This window comes from Diceros bicornis, chromosome 26 (genome assembly GCF_020826845.1).
Source record: "Diceros bicornis minor isolate mBicDic1 chromosome 26, mDicBic1.mat.cur, whole genome shotgun sequence".
Lineage (NCBI taxonomy): Eukaryota > Metazoa > Chordata > Mammalia > Perissodactyla > Rhinocerotidae > Diceros > Diceros bicornis.
In genome coordinates this window covers 23,143,354-23,162,107 of record NC_080765.1, presented here as the reverse complement: position 1 = coordinate 23,162,107, position 18,754 = coordinate 23,143,354, and the positions used below count along the sequence as shown (strand labels likewise).

The following is an 18,754-nucleotide window of genomic DNA, read 5'->3' as shown; positions in this document are numbered from 1 at the left end:
AATGCTGCGGGTGGTGGAAGCCATGTGAGATGGTCACACCGAAGAAGGATGGGATCATGGTGGTAGAGGCCAGAGCTGGATCTGGAAGGACACACAGGAATTGCCAAGAAACTGGGAGAGTGGACCTGGAGGCAGAGGGAACAGCTGACTCAGGGACTGCAGGAAGCTGCCATGAGGGAGGTGGTACAGGATGAAATGGATGGTGTGGCAAGCATCTAGGTTGTGCAGGCCTGACCCCCACGTGGGCTGGGACTCACTTGGTTGTGATAGAAACACACCTCACACTAGTTTAAGTGAAAACCAACAACAAAACAGGTATCAGCTCCCTGGCAGGAAAGGCTGCTGAGGGAGGTGGGGAGGGGCGCACAGACCTGCAGGAAGAGCTGCGGGAGGAAGCCGAGGTCAGGCTTTACCCGCCAGGCTTCTGTCCCTCCCCGGCCACTTGTCTCTGCTGGGCTGCCCTGGTTTCCTTCTCTCCCCTCTCGCAGATAGCCTCCCCACCAGGGGAGATGGTGGCCCTGGCCAGCCAACTCCATATTCTCCCAGCACCAGGACCCACAGGCTCAGAAACCCCAAGGAAGATTCTGACTGGCGGGCCTGGGACCCATGCCCAAGGGGTGATCCTTGAGGGGCAGGGGAGATGGCTGCTCTGATTGGTGTGGCCTGGCTCACACACCCACCCTGGGGAACGAGGAGAAGTGGGGATGGGAAAGTATTGAGCGGCTGGAACCAGCTACTCGTGTCCTCTGCAATCAGGCCAAGGAATCTGAACTGTAACACGTAGGTCTTGCAGCTTCAGAGCTGTGAGCCGAGACCGTTAGAATGTGCATTGAGAAAGCTGACGGGAGGCAGGGAGGAGGACAGGCAGACATGACCCCTGCAGGGAGGCTGTGGAACTCATCCAGTGAGTGAGCTCGGGGCGGGCAATGGGTGTGGAGGACAGGGGCAAACACAAGAGGTATTCAGAAAGTGGAATCGAGGGCTCTGTGAGCAACTGCTTGCAAGGAGATTGTTTATTCCCCTATCTGGCATTATTAATAGTTATTTACCTAATTTTTCACATGGAAAATTTACACTAGATATCAATGCTGCTGAAGGTAGTGACGCATAAAATAGGAACGCCACCATGCCTAGCACGCTTGCCATTTATGAGGAATGGCGGCTGCCTAGCTGCAGAAGAGTTATAACTCAGGGGCCCGCGTGCATAACTTACAGCCCTTCCCCAGCTGAGGGATGGCTGTGGCTCCAGCTGCCACCAGCGGCCCCGCCTTTACGATCCCATCTATCCCAGCTGGCAGGTCCCTCCTGCTCTGGCCACTGTTGAAGAAAAGCCGTTCATCCGTAATGTCGTGATTCTGAAGTTAGTTAGGGACTAGAGGAAATGTTCATTAAAACGTGACATCGAGGACTGGCTGCCTCAAGCAAACCTCCCTTGTCAGAAGAGGAGGACAGCAAAAGAGGAAATCTTTATATGCCATCTGGGCAAGGCTCCAGCGTTGCTGGTAATCCTAGCTAGAGGGCTGGCTTTAGCTCTAAGGAATGTGGGCTGAAGTCAGCTTGGAATAAAAGTGTTAACCAGCTGACCACAGAGCCAAGGAGAGGTGCGAGCACGAGGGCCCATCGGAGATGCACAGAGGCCTGTTCAGTGCGCAGCCCTACGCTAGTCACGGCATATCTGAGCCTGATGAGGGCCCTGCAGTCATGTGTCACACTCTCTTCGGGGGCGGTGAGAAGATGGACAATAAAATAAGATGTGCAGACAGTGATGAGTGCTATGAAGGCAACAGAACAGGATAACAGGTCAGAATAGGACAACAGGAGATGGGTTGGTGGGGACATGACTTTTTGATAGTAGACATTTGAATAGAAACCTGAATGACAGGAGTCGAGGTTTGGCCGAGATTTGAGGAAGGAGCTCCCAACAGCAGGCACAACAGCCCTGAGGCAGGAGGGCCTTGGCCTCAGGAGAAAGGAAGGGGCCCATGCGGCTGGAGCAGAGGGAGCCAGGAGAAGGGGCGGAGGCAGGCGGGGTCGGCAGGGGCCTGGACCGCGCCAGTGGTGGGAAGGATCAGGGTGCTAAGCTGTGAAAGGCGAGGTCTGATGGTGCTGCTGCATGAGAAGGGCCTGGAAGGGGAAGACTGGAAGTGGGAAGAGCGGTGAGTGTCACTGGTCCAGTTAGTAATTCTGGAGTGACAGTCGGGCAGCAGTGGGAGAGCAGAGCAGAGGAAGGCTGTGCAGGGACGCGGGCAGCGGGGCACAAAGGCCTTAAGTGCGAGGCAAGGACTTTGGAATTGTGTGTAAGGGTTTTGGTTGGGCCATGCCTAGGAGCCCTCAGGAAGTTCACGGTGGTACCAACACAGGGGAGACTGGTTGCCAGAGGGCCAGTGTCCCCAGCAGCAAGGTGCTGAGCTTCCTGGGTCACAGCTGGGACTCGCCTGCACCTGCACAGTATGAGCCTGCCTCTCCTTGACCACAAACCACTCCCCGGACAGGTGGGAAGCTGGCTGTGTGTAAATTGCAGTGTTCTGGTTTGCTTTTGGCCCCTTGGTATCCCTTCTCCCTTCTTCCGGAACAGTATCTTGGAGCATTGCCTTCCCCCAGGGAGTGCAGTCTTGGAGAGTGTAAATCAGGGCCCCCTTGGTAGAATTGCATCTTGAGAGCGCACTGGGAGGATGAAGGCAACAGCTGGAGTTGATCTCCAGGGCAGCAGCGCACGTTGTGACTGAGGAATGGGACTTTCCATCCAGAACCCCCGAGTCCGAGGTCCGTCTTTTCTAGACTGGTTCTCCTGCCTTTCCGTCATCTCTACAAGCTTCCTCAGACCCTTCCCAGAAGCCCCTTCTCTGGTGAAGCCAGCTGGGGATGGTTTCTTGTGCCTACCTGACACACCACAGACCTTCCCACCCAGCTGGGCGTGCCCACAGGCCTTTATCAGGGGGCCTGCATTTGCCTTCAGAGGCTGGGCCAGGATCCCCGGCTGGCTCCCGGAGGCTTCAGCCAAAGGCCTTCTCACCGCTGAGGAGGTGGGCACAGGGCTTGGGAGCCAGACCTGAGGCTGGAGGGTGAGCCTCCCAGAGCAGGTGTCACTCATTCACCATGCCCTAGGCGTCTGCTCTGCACTGGGTTTGTGGAGGTGAACCAGGCAGAGCAGCCCTGCCTGCACGGGTGGAGGCTACCCCCCCCCCCAATTCGGCACCCACAGGTCAGCCCCCCTCTGCCTGGTAACAGCACCTTCAGTTTGCTTAGGGGAACCCCCCCCCCGAGCCACGCGGCTTGGGAGGGGCTGCCCACCCATGGCTCAGAGGTGAGCCCTGATGAGCCAACGCCAGTTGGACTGTTCCCCTCCCCACCTCCACAAGTATCCAATTGGAGCTGTAAGCCATGAGCATGTTTGCTGGGGCAGGGGGAGCCACTAAATGAAACGTGCCCTCCTCCTCCTGACACTGGGGCATGGGTCTGTGAGGCCTGGAAGTATGGCAGCCATTTTGCTACCATGAAGAAAGTTGCTAAGATGTTTTGGGAGACCATCTTGTAGGCCCCGAGCATTGAGGCCAGCCTGATGGCAACAGAGACAGAAATATGGATGCTTGGTGACATCACGGGAACCACCAGGTCAAGCCTCTCCTAAAGGACCCCCTCTGGCCAAGTCCTTCCTTGTTTAGGCCAGTTGGAGTTGTGTTTTCTGTCATGACTGAAAGGGTCCTGACTCATTGGGGTGGAAGAGAGTCGGGGAGACAGGAAGTTAAAATAGTGGGGCAACTGTGATGATCAAGGAAGTGCGGTGAGGTGGGGGACCGGGAGCCCAAGATCTAAAGTGGGGACAGGTGTTAGCCAGCAGAGGCAGGACACGAGAGGGGGGAGTACGCAGGCAGAGGGAACAATGTGTGCAAAGGCCTAGAGGTGAGGAACAGGACGTCTCGTTCAGGAACTGAAAGAAACGCTGCAGTGCTGACAAGGGGGGCAGCGAGAGGCGGTGAGCCGCGCAGGGGCCTCGCTGTCCGGCCCTCGTGACCCCTACGTGTCCAGACCCGAGCCCTTGTGCAGTGACGGTCACCAGGGTCTTCACAGGGGCTCGCCGTGCTAACTGGCACGGTGGGAAGATCGCTGTGGCAGAAGAGATGGGAGCAGATGGGCAGGTTGGAGCCAGGAGCAGTGGGAGCCGGTGCAGAGGTGGAGGGGGACCTGGCCTAGGGCAGCGGCTCTGGGGCTGAGGGCCATCTGGCAGGTGAGCTGCACAGGATTTGGTGACTGGTGTGATGCAGGAGGGCCAGGGAGGAGGAGGCTTCAGGCTGACTCCCTGGCTCCCGCTGGGGCAGCTGATGGGTGGGGCAGCCAGTCACCAAGACGGGGCAGAAGGGCCTGTGAAGAGAGCACGCCTCCAGCCCAGCCTGCGCCTCCTGCCCGTTCAGGCCAGTGGCATCTTGGGCCAGAGCAGTGTTGGGACTGTGGAGTTGGGGAGGCCAAGGCTCTCACACGTCCAGGCTGGGCTGGCCAGTGCGGGTGGGACAAGTGACCGAGGCTGGGGACTGAAGGCAAGGCGGCCCAGAGCAAGGACAGTGAGCCGCCCTGGGCCAGTGCTGTCAGGAGGAGCTCTGCCCACGTCACCTGCTGGAACCCAAACCAAGGGGCTCCCAGGCACCAGCGAGCTCCGGGAAGGAAGGGAAAGGCCAGGCCGCGAACCACTTGCAGAGGGGCGCATGACACAGACTGAGGCCAGCCACTCCTTGGTGAGCTTTATTCTACACCTGTCGGTAAGTGGACACAGTGCACAACGGAGCGTCACGGGCACCTGGAACACGGACGCCGCTCTTCCCGACAGGGCTGCAGCAGTCGTCCCCCGAAAGCAGTGGCCCTGCACAGCGCGGGCCAGCTAGTGCTGCCGGGACCGCAAGGACTTTTTGTTCGATTTGGAGATGCCAGCCTCCCTCTCCTTGTCAGGGTCGAAGACTTCTGCACACAGAAAAGGCCGAGAAGAGACTGAACGGCAGGTGGTTGCACCCATAACATCAGCCCATCCGTGTGCCGAGGGCCTGTCCCATGTCCAACACTCTGCAGTGGAACCCTCCTCCCCTACCACAAGGAAGGCAGAATTAGCCCCAGTTCACAGATGAACTAACTGAGGGGGCTGTGCACGCTGCTTTCACTTCCCCCTCCTGAGATGGCTGCCAGGGAGACAGCCCCATCTCGACCAGAACCCCGATACTTCGGAATTTCTCCTGGGTTCTAGAGAGCCTTTTAGAACTGTGTAGTGAGGTCAGCCTTCACTTACTGCAGAAGCTGCATCAACTTGTGGGGTTCAGGTCCTGCTGGTGTAGACCTGCACACGTGTGGAGCCCTTGTCTGAGCACTCCCTGTCCGCAAGTGCCCCCTTAGTGCCAGGGCCTGGTACTCAGGGACATGCGCTCAGTCTCGCCAGTCCAGACCCTCCCAGAAGCCAGGAGAGCTCGTGAACGGCTCAGGGACACGCACCTGGTATTTCATGGGGCCAGTAGTCATTACAGTGGGGGCAGCGTGGTTCAGAATTCGACTGGAAATACTTGGCCACGCAAGGTAAGTGCATCCTGATCCCACAGGTGTCGCAGCTTTGACCCTGAAACAAGAAAGGCGACAGCTGTGGAGCCTTGTACACACCTCCATGTTCACAAACCTTCAGGAAATCGCAAGGAATATGGCCAGCAGGCTATATACTTTTGTCTTCTAGGCCCCAGATTGATAATGATAATAATCCCAAAGTCCTCAGTGCAGTGGGTTTTATTAAAGAATTCCGACAAATGAACAGAGGTGGAAGCAGCTCAAGACTCCCAGCAGAGCAGCCAGGCCGTCTCGAGTCTCAGCTCCCTGCTCACGTGGGCCCTCAGATCCTACAGGGAGAGCACGTGGACGGCGACAACTTTTCAGAAGGCGATGTGGATCAAAACCTTTAAAAAACGTGCACACTCTGTCCCAGAAATTCCACTTGCAGGAATTCAACCCAAGGAAATAATCACCAGGTTGCCCAAGGACATCTGTGCAAAGAGGCTCATCCCAGTGTAGCTGACAACTGCAAAAAGATACAACTTAAAGACGAGGGAAAAGACAAGTCCAGCACCGGCCCAACCACTGCAAAGCCTACAAGTACGCAGTGTAAACATGCTGCAGGAAATCAGTGGTCAACACAGAGACCTTCACCACACCACTGCCGACAGTGCGGGCTACGCACAAGGCTGCAGAGAGTCTGTCTGGAGAAAAAGAGAATAAAAAGAACCCATGGACTAAAACAGAGAAACCAGCAAGGAGAAAAGGCAGGCATTCACGTGGTCGTCCCGGACACTTCCGAGGAGGTAAGGGAGTGCCAGAGGCCCGGGCCAAGGGGAGAGTGCTAGGAAGTGCCTGTGGAGCCCGGGGGAGCGGGTGCCCCACTTGGTACCTGGATGAGGAGGCTGTGGCAGATGTTGCAGACCTTCATGGCGTCGGGGTACGTCTCCCGGATGTACTGCTCCATCTCCAGGATGGCCCGGCTGTGCAGGGTGAACTCCCCTTCCTTCTGCAGGACAGAACGGGAGGCGATAAGCTCTCAAGCTACTGGCAGGCCAGGCCCTTTCCGCACTTGCACCTCTGTTCCCTCTGCAGGCCCACAGCCCAAGGCCCAGGGAGATGCAAAGGTGTGGACGCCCCTTGCACTGCAGACTTCACCAACCTCAGCCAAGAGGTGTCCACACTGGCCCCTTAGCAGAGCCTTAAGCAGGGAAAACGCAGGAAAAGAGGGCCGACCCGGTGGCGCAGCGGTTAAGTTCGCGTATTCCGCTTCGGCGGCCTGAGGTTGCCAGTTCGGATCCTGGGCACGGACCTACTCACTGCTCATCAAGCCATACTGAGGCAGCGTCCCACACAGAAGTAGAAAGACCTACAACTAGGATACACAACTATGTACTGGCGGCTCTGGGGAGAAAAAAAGGAAAAGAGGAAGACTGGCAACAGATGTTAGCTTAGGGCCAATCTTCCTCAAAAAAAAAAAAAAAAAAAAAACTTAGGCAAAGACCTAAGAGGAAATCGAGGCTTCTCGCCGCCCTGCATTTTCTCAGCACCTTACTGTGCCTTCACACATGTGGAGGGTGAGTCTGCACAGCAGCCGCATGCACGAGGCACTGTCCCAGCCCTCCTCAGATGAGGCCTCAGGCCAGGGAAGGGAGGCAGTCTCCCCAAAGGGCGAACCCAAGACAACCCCTATCGAGGCGTGCACTCCTTCCACTCTTCCCCCAGCCCACCCCACCCCCAGAAAGCAGCAGATCAAGTGCCCCCCGGCACTGCAGCCTGGAGCCCCTGCAGGGACCATCCGAGATCACTTCTGGTTACATCATTTTACAGACAAAGCTGGAAACGGTTCAGAGGAGGCAGGGACAGGCCCCAAAAAACACCATGGTGGTGTGGGTGATGGGGCCTCCTGGTTTCCACGTCTGGGCATAGTCCACACACCACGTGACCCCAAAACCCTGGGAAAGCCAGGAAGTGCGTCAGCAGCTCAGATGCGAGCACTGACCCTATCGCCAAGTTACGGGAAAGAGGCAGGGTGAGGGAGACCCAGCACAAAAGGCAATGTCACAGAGCCAGGAGTTGATTCATCAAAGTCAACTGATGAATCAGGATGTGAACCTATTAGCCTTTCTGTTACCATTGATGGGAGGAGGGAGGTGCCCTGCCAGGACACTGCAGCCTGCTGAGTCTCCCCGAGTGCTCTTTCCCTTTTCTCTTATCTTCTATCAAATTCCTAGAACAGGCAAGCGCTGTTTTTCCCATTTCTGACAGATATACACCCCCTCCCGCTTTGTTCTTGCCTCCATCCCCACAAGGAGTGTTGAGGCCAACAGTGCTCATGTAACCACGCCAAGGGTCACTCTGGGCCACCATGGCAGGGCCAGGTGACCAGCCGGAGGGAGAGATGGGGCAAATGGGCACGGAGAGTCAGAGAGCCAGGAGAACTGACTGCAGGGGAGGGCAGGCGGGAGGCAGCCCGAGAGTCTCAGAAGTGGAGGGGGGCTGCTGCACGAGGCTCCCAGGCTGTCCTCGGGCCTGTGGCTATTACCTTCTCCAAGGCTCACAAATCCATAATGGCACTCCATCTCCATGGCCACCAGCCTAATCCAACTCACCCCCTCCTAACTGCACTCCAGCCCACTCCTGCCCCTCTGTAACACTCTCCAGCAACCTGGTCTGTGCAAGCCTCAGCACTGTCACTCTGCCTAAATTCTCAGGGCTTCCCACCATTCACAGGCTGAAGAACCAAGTCCCTGACGGACCCACCTCCCAGGCTCACCTGTTCCACTCTCCTTGTGCTCAGGGCGCCCTGGCCTTAGCTCCTTGAGCACACCATGCTCCCTCTAGGCACAGAGGCTTTGCCCAGGCTGCTCCCTCTCCCTTGGGTAATCTTCCCCACTCAATTCCACGTGCCTCCTACACAGCCTCGAGTGTCACTTCCTCAGTTGAGGGCAGTTTCCTTGGTTCGAGTTGTTATAAAATCATGTTTCCTTTCTGTCTGTAATTCTGCTTCAGTGAGATGTCTGACTAATCTGGCTCCTTCACCAGACCATGAGCCCATGAGAGCAACGACCAGGTGTGGCTTTCCTCACTGTTGTGTCTCCAGCACCTGATGTGGGGCCCAGCACTTGGAAATCCTAGAAGCACCTGAGGGAAGATTAAGTAGACCTCGCAGTGATCCCAGGCCCCAGCGAACAAGTTCAAGGTCAGAGTCAGGCTCAAGCTGTATTTACTAAGCATCTACTGTGCCCAGTGCCCAAGCTCTGAGGATCCACACTTTCTCTGAGCCCTCCTCCATTCTAAGGCCTTCTCTCACTGACCTTGGCCACTCTCCACTCCAGGGCCTTCTGACAGACCACGCAGCTGACTCAGCACCTCCATGCCAGGACAGAGTCTTACACAGAGCACAGGAGCAGGGCTCTCCAGGCACTGGAGAGTCTCTCATTATCCTAATGAATCAAGTGCCGTTGGGGTGATATGCCCCCATGCTATTACTTCTGTGGAAAATCCCATTTCTGGGAGGCAAGGATCAGACTCAGATATGGTCCCTCTGATCACGCTGCTGCCCCCAAGGAGGCTGGTCAGGGGGCCAGCCAGCACTTACCCCACAGTCCCTCAGCTGTTCCTCCAAAGTGCCACAGAACTCCCGGCAGCCCTCACCAGGCCGCCCCCTTCAGAAAGCATTTGACCCTCATGAAAAAATACCTGAGGGCAATCAATACCCTCATTCTTCAGATGGGAAACACAGGCTCAGAGACGAGAAGCCACTCGCCAGAGGTAGTGGCAAGGCCAGAGGAGAAACGTGGACGTGTCTCTCACCTCCCGCTCCAGGTATGCTCCTTCATCCCCATGAGGCCAGAGAGGGTCAGTCAACAAGAGGACTCCCACAAGGGCCGCAAGGGCGCCAGAGCTTTGGGAGGCTGGCATGCTCACATCTACAGTGCTCGTCCCCTCGGCCCCCACAGAGCCTGTCTCACTAGAGCTCAGAGCCGCCCCTGAAGAAGGTGGTACCAGCATCCCCATTTTACTGAGGAAAAAGCAGAGGACAGGAGCCTGGACCCGAAGCTCAAGTCCAACAGATCCCAGAGACATGTTCTTTTTCTCTGTTGCCCAGCTTCTCTGGGCAGCAAAGGGCTGAGGCCAGGGGAGAGTCTGACGATAAAGTCAGGTGCACAGCCCTGCTACCGTGACGTGACGGTGCCAGCACAGGCATCGCACGACAACCCTCGAGTCCCAAAGCCTGGGGCAAGGGTGTCCTTAGAGTGGTTGAGTGGTCAGCTCTAGCGGGTGGGTAACAGGTGGCTTCAGCATGTTTCTTTATGACTACTGATACTTCCTAATCTTCCTAGGAGGAGCAAGTATTTCTTATATCACTTTTTTGTAAGCTTTCAATAAATTCTGTTCCTCCAAAACTTGATCCACCTGCCCAGTCATCCATTCAGCAAGCATTCATCGAGTGCCTTACAGGTGGGACAAGTACAGTGATGAAGAGGTTGTAGCCTCTGCCCTTAAAAAGCCTGGCCTGAGGAGAGAGTGTGGTCAGTTATAACCTAAGCTGCCCAAGAACGCTCCATACTGCCAAAGCCTCCCCAGAGAGGAAGAAAAACTGTGACAAAGCAATTGATGGGGAGCTGCAGTCACCCAAACTGGGGCCTGCACATGGCTCTGCCATGTGCCGAGTGCGGGACGTCACCCAGACCACAGCGTTGCAGTCTGTTCAGCTAAAAAAGCAGAGCTAAGGGGCTCTCCGTCGGCGCTGGGAGGGCCCAAGGATGTGATGGGCATCAATGTGCCCAGAGATCCTGGTGCTCACTAGGAGCATCCTGCTGCCCTGCCCTCACCCCGTTGTGACCTCTCCAGCCATCTTCCTCCATCAGGAAAGTACCTCAGGAAGTGAATATTTCTGGTCTGACTGCCAGAGACAGCCCCCCCCCGCAGAGGTCAGTAACTCAGAAGACTGTAACTCTGACTACCAGAGGCAAGCGCTCCCTGAAAAGGAAGTGAAGAACCACGTCAGCCACAAGCAGCAGCCTCCAGCCATGAGTCTGACCACCAAGTGAGGAAATGGAGGGTAGATCTGAGCACGTCCTACACGGACACAGGAACTCAGAGGGGCAGAGCTGTGGTAAACCGGGCAAAAGCTGAGCCGCCTTGGCTCAGGGTTCTTGGAAACAGTGGTGCCTTTTGTGGAAAATGAACTGAAACATCTGTTCGGCTCCAATCAGTAGAACTAGACATGGGGCGTCTAAAAACTTGAATCTGCAATCTGGCCCTTTCACAGATTTTCACAGCTCCTCTCCAAACGTGGGTCTATTCTTCCCCTTTGCTCCTTAAGGGCCACCATCTAAGTGAAAGAACCCAAGAGCTCTGGCCCTGAGTAACACAATGCTGACAATAACCACGACCAGGACAGCAGTTCCTCTGGGCGCCCAGCACGAGGCACCTCACATACGCGAATTCCCACTCACACAGGTGCACCCGTGAGGCGGACACCATTACTCCCCTCGTACAGGAACACAAGGCCACCTGGACTGGGATTCAGGCTCAGGTCTGACACCAGAGCTGTGCTCCTAACCACTGTCCCCACTGCCTCGCAGTCTGTGGACCAGAGGCTCGAATCCTGGAGCCCACAAACCTGGGTGCGACTCCTGGCTCTCCACTTCCGGCTGTAGCTCCCTGGACAGATCCAGGGAGTGAGTGAACAGGAGGTTGCGAACGCCCTCACAGGGTCACTGTGGGCATCCAAGCAGATAAGAGACATGCTCAACAGACATCAGTTGGATACAATATGGTTTTGGAGGAAAAATTGTTAATTCATTCTAAAAAGTGAGGCAAGCAGGGGAAATCCTGGGACAAAGTACCTCAATCAGCCATTTGTGTTGTACAAACTTCTGCAGCACTTGCTCAGCCTCCTTCTTCCTCATCTTCTTGCCTTTAAGTTGATCAACCAGGTTCAAAATATTTGTGGAAGATGCAAAGCCAGTTTCTGAGTCAATAATCAGTTCCAACTGGAAGAAATAGCAGGTACCACGTTCATCTATTAAATCAGCAAAAACAACTTTTAAGCAATAATACCAATTCTGGCAGGGGTGGAGTAAAATTCCTCATATCACAGGCAGAATTGCACACTGGTACGATCCTTCAGGAAAACAATTTCATAATAGGCGTCAAAAGCCATAAACAGATTCAGTTTTGACTCAATGGTCACCCCTGTAACAGCATCCCAAATGGATGATCTTAATGCACCCAAATTAAAAAGGGCCACCTCGCTTCTTGCGCCCCCACCTCCCTGAGATAGAGAAGCTGCGAAATGAATGAAGGAATAGATGAGGCAGCACCCCTCCTACTCAGAGGCGGGCAGGCCGTCAAGGCTGGCCTGAGCGGCAGGCTGCAGCCTGACAGGGCAGGAGGCAGGCGAGCTCAGCAGCCACCGAGGCTCTGTGGGCCGAGGGCCGGGGAAGGCTGACAGGCCAGCTCCCTTGAAACGTCTGCCCACAGCAGGGTGCAGCCACTGGGAAGACGGGCTTCCCACACACACAGCCGCGTGGCTGGCATCTTAGAGCTTGCTTCTCAACCTCGGCTGCTAATCATCCCCAAAGGAGGCTTAGGAAGGAAAGACTCTTAAGACTTCATGCCTGGAGACTTGGACCCGACAGACCTGGAGTGAGGCTGGAATGCCTGAACTGTTTTTACCTCCCTGGTTATTATAATATGCATCCAGGGCTGAGAAGGACTGTCTCAGCCAGGTGAGTGACAAGACGGCTGAGTGAACAGCTCTGGAAGCCAGGTAGGCAGAGCAACACCTCTCAAAAGTGACCATGCAAATGGTTTAGCGGGCACCTTGTTAAAAGGCAGACTCGGATTCAACAGTCTGGGTGGGGACTGGGATTCGGCCTTTCTAGCAAGCTCTCAAGCACTGCTGCTGCTGGTCTGGACCGCATCACAAAGTAATACTTGTTCACCTGCATCGCACATGCATGAGGCCCACTGTTGCTCAGCCAGCTGGGGTTCAAACCTGGACCAGCCCTCCTTTCCCAGGCAGCCATGGCGACCTCCCCAACAATCACTAGGTGGCTGTGAATTCCAAGTGAGGCACTCAGTGACATCCCCCTGCAAAGGGCTTTCTCAGGCAGCACTGGTGACGCTGTACGACTGCAGTTTCCATTCTAATGGTGAAGACAGAAGTTCCCATGAGAAGCCTGGCCGACGGGCAATGGGAGTTACTGTACTTACAGCTTTTCTAAACAGATCCAGTTCATTCTCCGCAAAATCTGAGGCCATTTTGGAAACTGAAGTTGTTGCAAGATTCACCTAAAAAATAAGTCAGCAGGAGGGTCAGGTGTGCCCTTCACTTGTCAGTTAATTCACCTGTTGGCACTCACTGAGCACCTATGCTCAGGTACTGCGGCTGCAGGGATGGATCTGTAACCAGTCCCACATCACAGACTGAAATCTTAAGCTCAGTCGACATGTCTGATTCTCAGACACTTTAGAATTCCAAAGGCTGGGCAGTGTTCTCCAAGCTCAGATAAATTTGAGAAACCTGTCTGCATGCTAATGGAGCTTCAAATGCAAAAGGCACTGAGAGATCAGGCAGTAGAGAAATCTGATCTACCTGTTTAATCCAGCTTTCCACAGTGATATGACTCTATAGCCCTTTCTTCCCAGGAACAGAGTTTGAGAAACCCTGGGCTAGAGCCCCTCTCTGTGCGGGCCTGGCTGGACGGAGCCCGACCTCCTCTGATGGCTTAAAGTGGCTCCCTAGCCCAGGATGCGGAGCCAGTCAGCTCCTCTCCTATATTTCCCCTCATTCCCTAGCATGGAGGGGAAGTCTGAAAACAATAGGAGGCCCCATATGGGTCTCAATCCTTAGTGCCCCCACACGTTTTTTCTTTTCACAGCTTCTATGTCTTGTTCCAAATGAAAAAGCATTTTCTCCCTTTAATCCTAATATTCCATCCATTTGGGGTGACTTCTTGCAGAGAACCATCAACAAACAAAACAGAGCCAAACGCTGCCATGTCTCGGGCAGCGGCTTCGTGTGGGCCAGTGAGGTGAGCACTGAGGGTGAGAGCCCAGGTGCAGGTTCTGGTCTCCACAAACCAGTAACCACAGCGGATACCACAGATACTGCAGGCCACAGAGGCTGCGGCGCACAGAACGGGGCCGGAACGGGGCCGGGTCAGGGCGGCGGGCCTGGCTCAGTGTCTCCTCCCCCATCTCAGAGCCCTTGCTGGGGTGGGGGCACCTTCTTTCTCTCTCCACAAATGAGGGCACTGTGTGGTTGTCTCAGTCCCAGTTCCTCACAAACACCACTAGAGGGCTCTGTCTTGCACTTACCAGGGCATAGATGGGTCTCCCGTCATCTTCTGTGACCCCTTTCTTTATCTCAATATACAAGGACTCCAGGACACTGTTAATGTTGTTGATGAAGTCCTCCAACTTCTCCACAGTAGCATTGCCTGGAAATAAATAGGCAAAGAAAAGGGTGGGGGAGACTTCATGTAAAAAGTGTAGCTTGTTTCAATCATTCCATCAGCCTCAACATGTGACAGCAAAGCCAGAATCACGCGAAGGCCCCGGCCCTCTTGGGTGAATGCCAATACTGTGTGGCTTCTTTCTTCCTGGAGTCTTCAAAGAGACAAAGGGTGCTGTGAGGCAGAAAGGCCCCGGGAGATGGTATCTGAGCCTGCTGTGGTCTTCCTGTCTTTGCTCGCAGCCCCCGCCTGCTTCCCCCTTCACACTCCCTGCCGCCCGATCACCGTTCCACACTCAGCACCCTCGGTGCACTGCTCGAGTGCTCAGTCCCTGCAATGAGCCCCCACTGCACGCACCAGCCCAGCCCAGCCCAACTCCTCCACCTCGTCCCTACTTCCCCACGCAAAGCCTCAGTCCCTGCACATCCTCACACATGAGTCAAGTCTACCTCTACTCCTGTCTCCCTTGATTTGGCATCCAAATGTACTGAACACTTACCTGCTAGGCCCTGTGTGCTGGGCCCTGGGGTGCCACAGTACAAATACCCACAATCAGGGGAGGGCAGCGGCTCACACTGAGCACTCACCCCCAGAGAGGCCCTGGGTGAGCGCTTTTCACACAGCAGTCATCGATCCCGCCAAGAGCCTCCCAGGCAGGCACCAGCATCCTCCCCAGTTTCAGGGGAAGAGGCCAGGATGCAGAGAGGGGTCTGACTCCCCCAGCATTACACCACCAGACACAGTGAGCAGTGGTGAGCCCCCACAGCACGGCTGCAGCCCTGTGCTCTCACCAGCACACTAGCCCACCTCCCCACTGCCCCTGACAACAGGAGGTGCACAGCCCAGAGACACACACTGTCCGGGGCCATCAGTCCATCAGAGGAGGTGGTATGTAAGAGCCCAGGGAGGGGCCACCCAACCTAGTACTGCAGGGAGCCGGGGTGAACGCACCGCCGACTAGCCCGGGAGGGCAGGAGGACCAAGAGGGCCGATGAGGCTGCAGTGTAGGGCGGGAGTCAGACTGCACAGGGCCCTGTCAGCCAGGGGAGTGGTGACCTTTCTCCTGTGAGCAGTGGGGAGCCTTTCAGAGTCGGAAGCAGAGGAGGGCCATGGTCCGCTTTGTCTTGGAATTACCCTCTGTACTGTGATACTGGTTTAAACCAAGAGTATGTATTACTGTGTGCACTTATTAAATAGTTTAAAAAGATTTGTGCCTTAGAAAATCACTGAGAAAAAAAACAGCAGAAAAACAGAAAATATGATACCACTTATGATAAAAGCAGTAAGAAAACAACATTGCAAGAAAAAGGCCTGGAATGTTACCAAGAAGCTGATGACCAAGACCATCACTGGGAGGGGCTCATCCCAGGGCACCTGAACTCTATCTGTCTGATGTCTTACAGAGAAAGGCATTTCTAAGCTCCTGCATACCTACAGATTATTACAGTTGAAAGAATAAAGGATCACACTGGTGGCAGTAAGACACGGCCGCGTAGGCCATGTGAAGGAGATAGTTCCAACACAGGTGCAGAAGCACTATCAAGGGGCTTCTCAGTACTAAGGGGCCCAGAAAAGCTAACGACAAAGATCACAACAGTAATACTAATATGCAAATCACGGGGGATCTAATCTTCCTTTTTAAGTAATGTTCTTTAAGTTAGAAAAAAGCAATTTAAATAAAAATCAGTAATAATAAACTGGTGGTACATGGACATGGAAAAATCGTGATGGTGGTATGACAATGAAATTTGGCCACAACTGCTGAAAAACTGTGATCAGAGGAGCGAGACACGATCGTGTTTCCTGCCCCTGTGCCTCTGCTCACAACTCTTTCGTTTCTGAACTGCCCTCCCTCCCTCTCACTCCCATTTCTGCTTACTAGTTACAAAAGCCAACTCAAATGGCACTTTTTTCCATGAAATGTTCTCTGCTGCCCCCAGTGCAAAGTGCTTTCGTGCTTTCTTCCTCTTCCACACCATGCAAAACATCTCACGGCGGCGCGTGGGCCTGCCCGTTGTGTACAGGCCATGCCCTTGGCTGCCGGAAACCCTTTCTACCCACAGGGTAGAAAACTCGGGGAAACTGGGGCACATGGTAATCAGGCCTCAAGAACCATCTCTCACTGACTGACTGACAGGATTCTTCATGGGCAGGAACCACTCCTGTCCACCCAATATGACACAGTGGCAAGTCCCACCTCCCTCTCAAAGTAATAATTCATAATTTCCACTGAAAAGGCCTCTCCTGGGGTGTCATTCAGAAAAATGTACTCTGTGGGCAGATCAAAAGCATTCTAATACATCGGACTTTCCAGATACCTCGTCCGCATAAAGATGAGCTAATAGCCACTCGGCGCTTTCCCCTCTTCCCACCACCTCTGGTTTGTTGTCCAGTCTCATTTGTCAGAAACATGAATGTTTTCACTGTATTTTCATTCAAGAAAAAACAAACCCACTTCCTACCGCTGTCCTTACTGACTGCAGAAACCAGCCATCTGCTCAGTTGTTCACGTTCTCTTGGGTCGTCCCCTCTCCTACCACACAAGCTTCCTGTCAGGACACATCCACGTCCCTCTCCATTGCTGACTGTCCATGTCTCTCACAGACGCCCCATGCTGTACTGTCTCTATTGTAATCACTACCTGAGAATAAACTTCTCTTCTGTGCAGCAACACCCCCACACACACACACTTAACTTTTTGGTGACAACAGAGGCAGCGTGGGGCCAGCAGCAGGGTTTCGTGGCTCCAGCCCAGTCCTGCCCCACCTCTCTGTGGGACCCCAGGCGAGTCTCCCCTTCTTTCATCTCTGAAGACCACCCAGCACCTTCCCTCCAACTTCACACATGTCTAGAACACTTCCCTCTGACCCTCTCTCTCCCACCACCCCTGGCCCCAACTACCCCACCTCCCCATCTCTGGCGCCCTGGACACATGCCCTCCCGTACAGGCCTTCCCTGACCAGACTAGCTGAGGTTCCTGTGCTGTCCCCCCACAGTTCTCAGGCACTGCCTTCCCCATCAATGACACTTCGTTCCAGTCCCCAAATCTGGCTGCCCCACTGCCAGGGTCATCTGGTCATGTTCGGCTGCCCAGCAGCCATTTCCACCCCTAACCACACCCTAGCTTTAAAAAATATTTTTTTAACTGTCTTTCCCCTATACGTTTGGTTTTGGTGGGAGAATAATTCCCATATCTAGAGAACTAGAGGGCGCGAAGCTGAAGGGGCCAGATCTTAGGTCAGCCAGGAGTGGGCCCAGAACCCGTGCTCACCCTACCAGGCACTCTCAAAGGGACGGCTGGAGGTGGTGGCAGCCCAGCCGCTACAGAGGGAAGGTGGCTTTGGCCATGAGGTGCTGCTGTGCTTCCTGCATCCTGGTGCCCCTTGGTTCCTGCCCATTTCCCAGCCAGGGCCCTAGTTGTCAGTCAGGCCTCGGTGTCCCTTTCCCAATAGCCTCCCCACACGTTCCTTTTCAAGTTGGCCAGCACTGGGGTCTCTTTCTTGCCACCAAGATCCCTGACCTGCCCCTTAAGTGTCAAGGTTACACCAGATTGGTGCTTCCCAGTATCAGGTCTTCAGACAGGTGAATTTTCACAGCTCTGCCCACTCCCTCCGCTGTTCCTGAAGCCCATAGTGAAGAAGCTACACTTGGCAAATCTGTAGGGACAAAATGCACTAAAAGAGTGTCTGAGAATCCGTTTGGCCCCAAGATCCTGAGTCCACGTTCATGATAAAATGCGTGAGACAAAGACTGTATTACACGATGGTTCCACACCTTGAAGGACTTAAGAGAACTAATTAATAACATCACTACTCCCTTCAGAAACCTGAACCAATTGAGAAAAACAGACAAACTTGATGTAAGTATCAAAATACCAGTTTTTTTACAGGTAGAGCTGGATCAGAGGCTGGGTCCCTTGACACCACTGACCTGCAGTCAGCAACACAGGATGAGCAGCTACAAGAAGTGAGGAACGAGGCCCTGGACCAACCACAGCTGCCTCTTCTCAGAGAGCAAAGAGACACCCTCCCAGGACACTTAGCACCATGTTTGAACCAAGCAAGGCTCTATCGATCTTAGGTGCCACCTGTGTTCTTGTAAGCACGGTCTACCTGTGCATTTCTTGTGGGCTGCAGTGAAGCTGCTATTGTTAGGCTGAAAACAGTGGGCCCACAAACGTGTGGCTGGAATTCACCTTAGTATGTGCTGGGCACTATTCATTAGCTTGATTCATCTCATAATTCCGAGAACAATAACTCCATAAGGTGAGTTATTAATATCTCTACGTATAAGAGGCTTGGAGAGGTTAAATAACTTGCCCAGAGTTCCCATAGCTTGGAAATGGAGCCCAGGCCTGCCCGACTCCAGATCCTTAGTGCTCCTGGGCACTAAGCCACATAGCCTCTGTAGAAGAGTGAATGTTCTCTGAGAACATTCCCTATACCAGACCCTACCAGAGCCATATGTCCATCCCTCCTGAACCTGGCACTGTGCCTTCAGCGTCACAAAGAGAGACTCGGCCAATATAAAAAGATGGAAAGTGCTTGGGCAGTGCCTGGTAAAGACGCCAGAGGCGGTGCTGAAGACAGAGGGCTGCTCTCAGAGGACACGTACCGGGATCTGGGCCCGGCCGACATCCATCATTCCCTCGGCAAAGAAAGGAGGTCCAGCCCTGAGCACTGGCCAGGTCACGGGGGTCAGCACACACTACTGCAGGAGGAGCTGAACTAAAGGCCAAAGACCCAGGAGAGGATGGAACGGCTCTT

The 18,754-nt window shown here is 54.5% G+C and overlaps 1 protein-coding gene across 1 annotated transcript in view; it reads right to left on the bottom strand.

The window, feature by feature from the left end:
* Window positions 1–4,721: 4,721 nt before the first annotated feature.
* The window catches only part of NSMCE1 (NSE1 homolog, SMC5-SMC6 complex component), a 37,482-nt gene continuing 23,449 nt past the window's right edge, over window positions 4,722–18,754 (bottom strand). The window contains exons 3-8 of the mRNA XM_058569811.1: window positions 13,852–13,973; window positions 12,745–12,822; window positions 11,373–11,519; window positions 6,407–6,523; window positions 5,470–5,590; window positions 4,722–4,950 (exon numbers count right to left, since the gene is read on the bottom strand). Coding sequence (XP_058425794.1) covers window positions 4,871–4,950; window positions 5,470–5,590; window positions 6,407–6,523; window positions 11,373–11,519; window positions 12,745–12,822; window positions 13,852–13,973 — 665 coding nt within the window. The 3' untranslated portion in view covers window positions 4,722–4,870. The remainder of the gene's footprint in view (window positions 4,951–5,469; window positions 5,591–6,406; window positions 6,524–11,372; window positions 11,520–12,744; window positions 12,823–13,851; window positions 13,974–18,754) is intronic.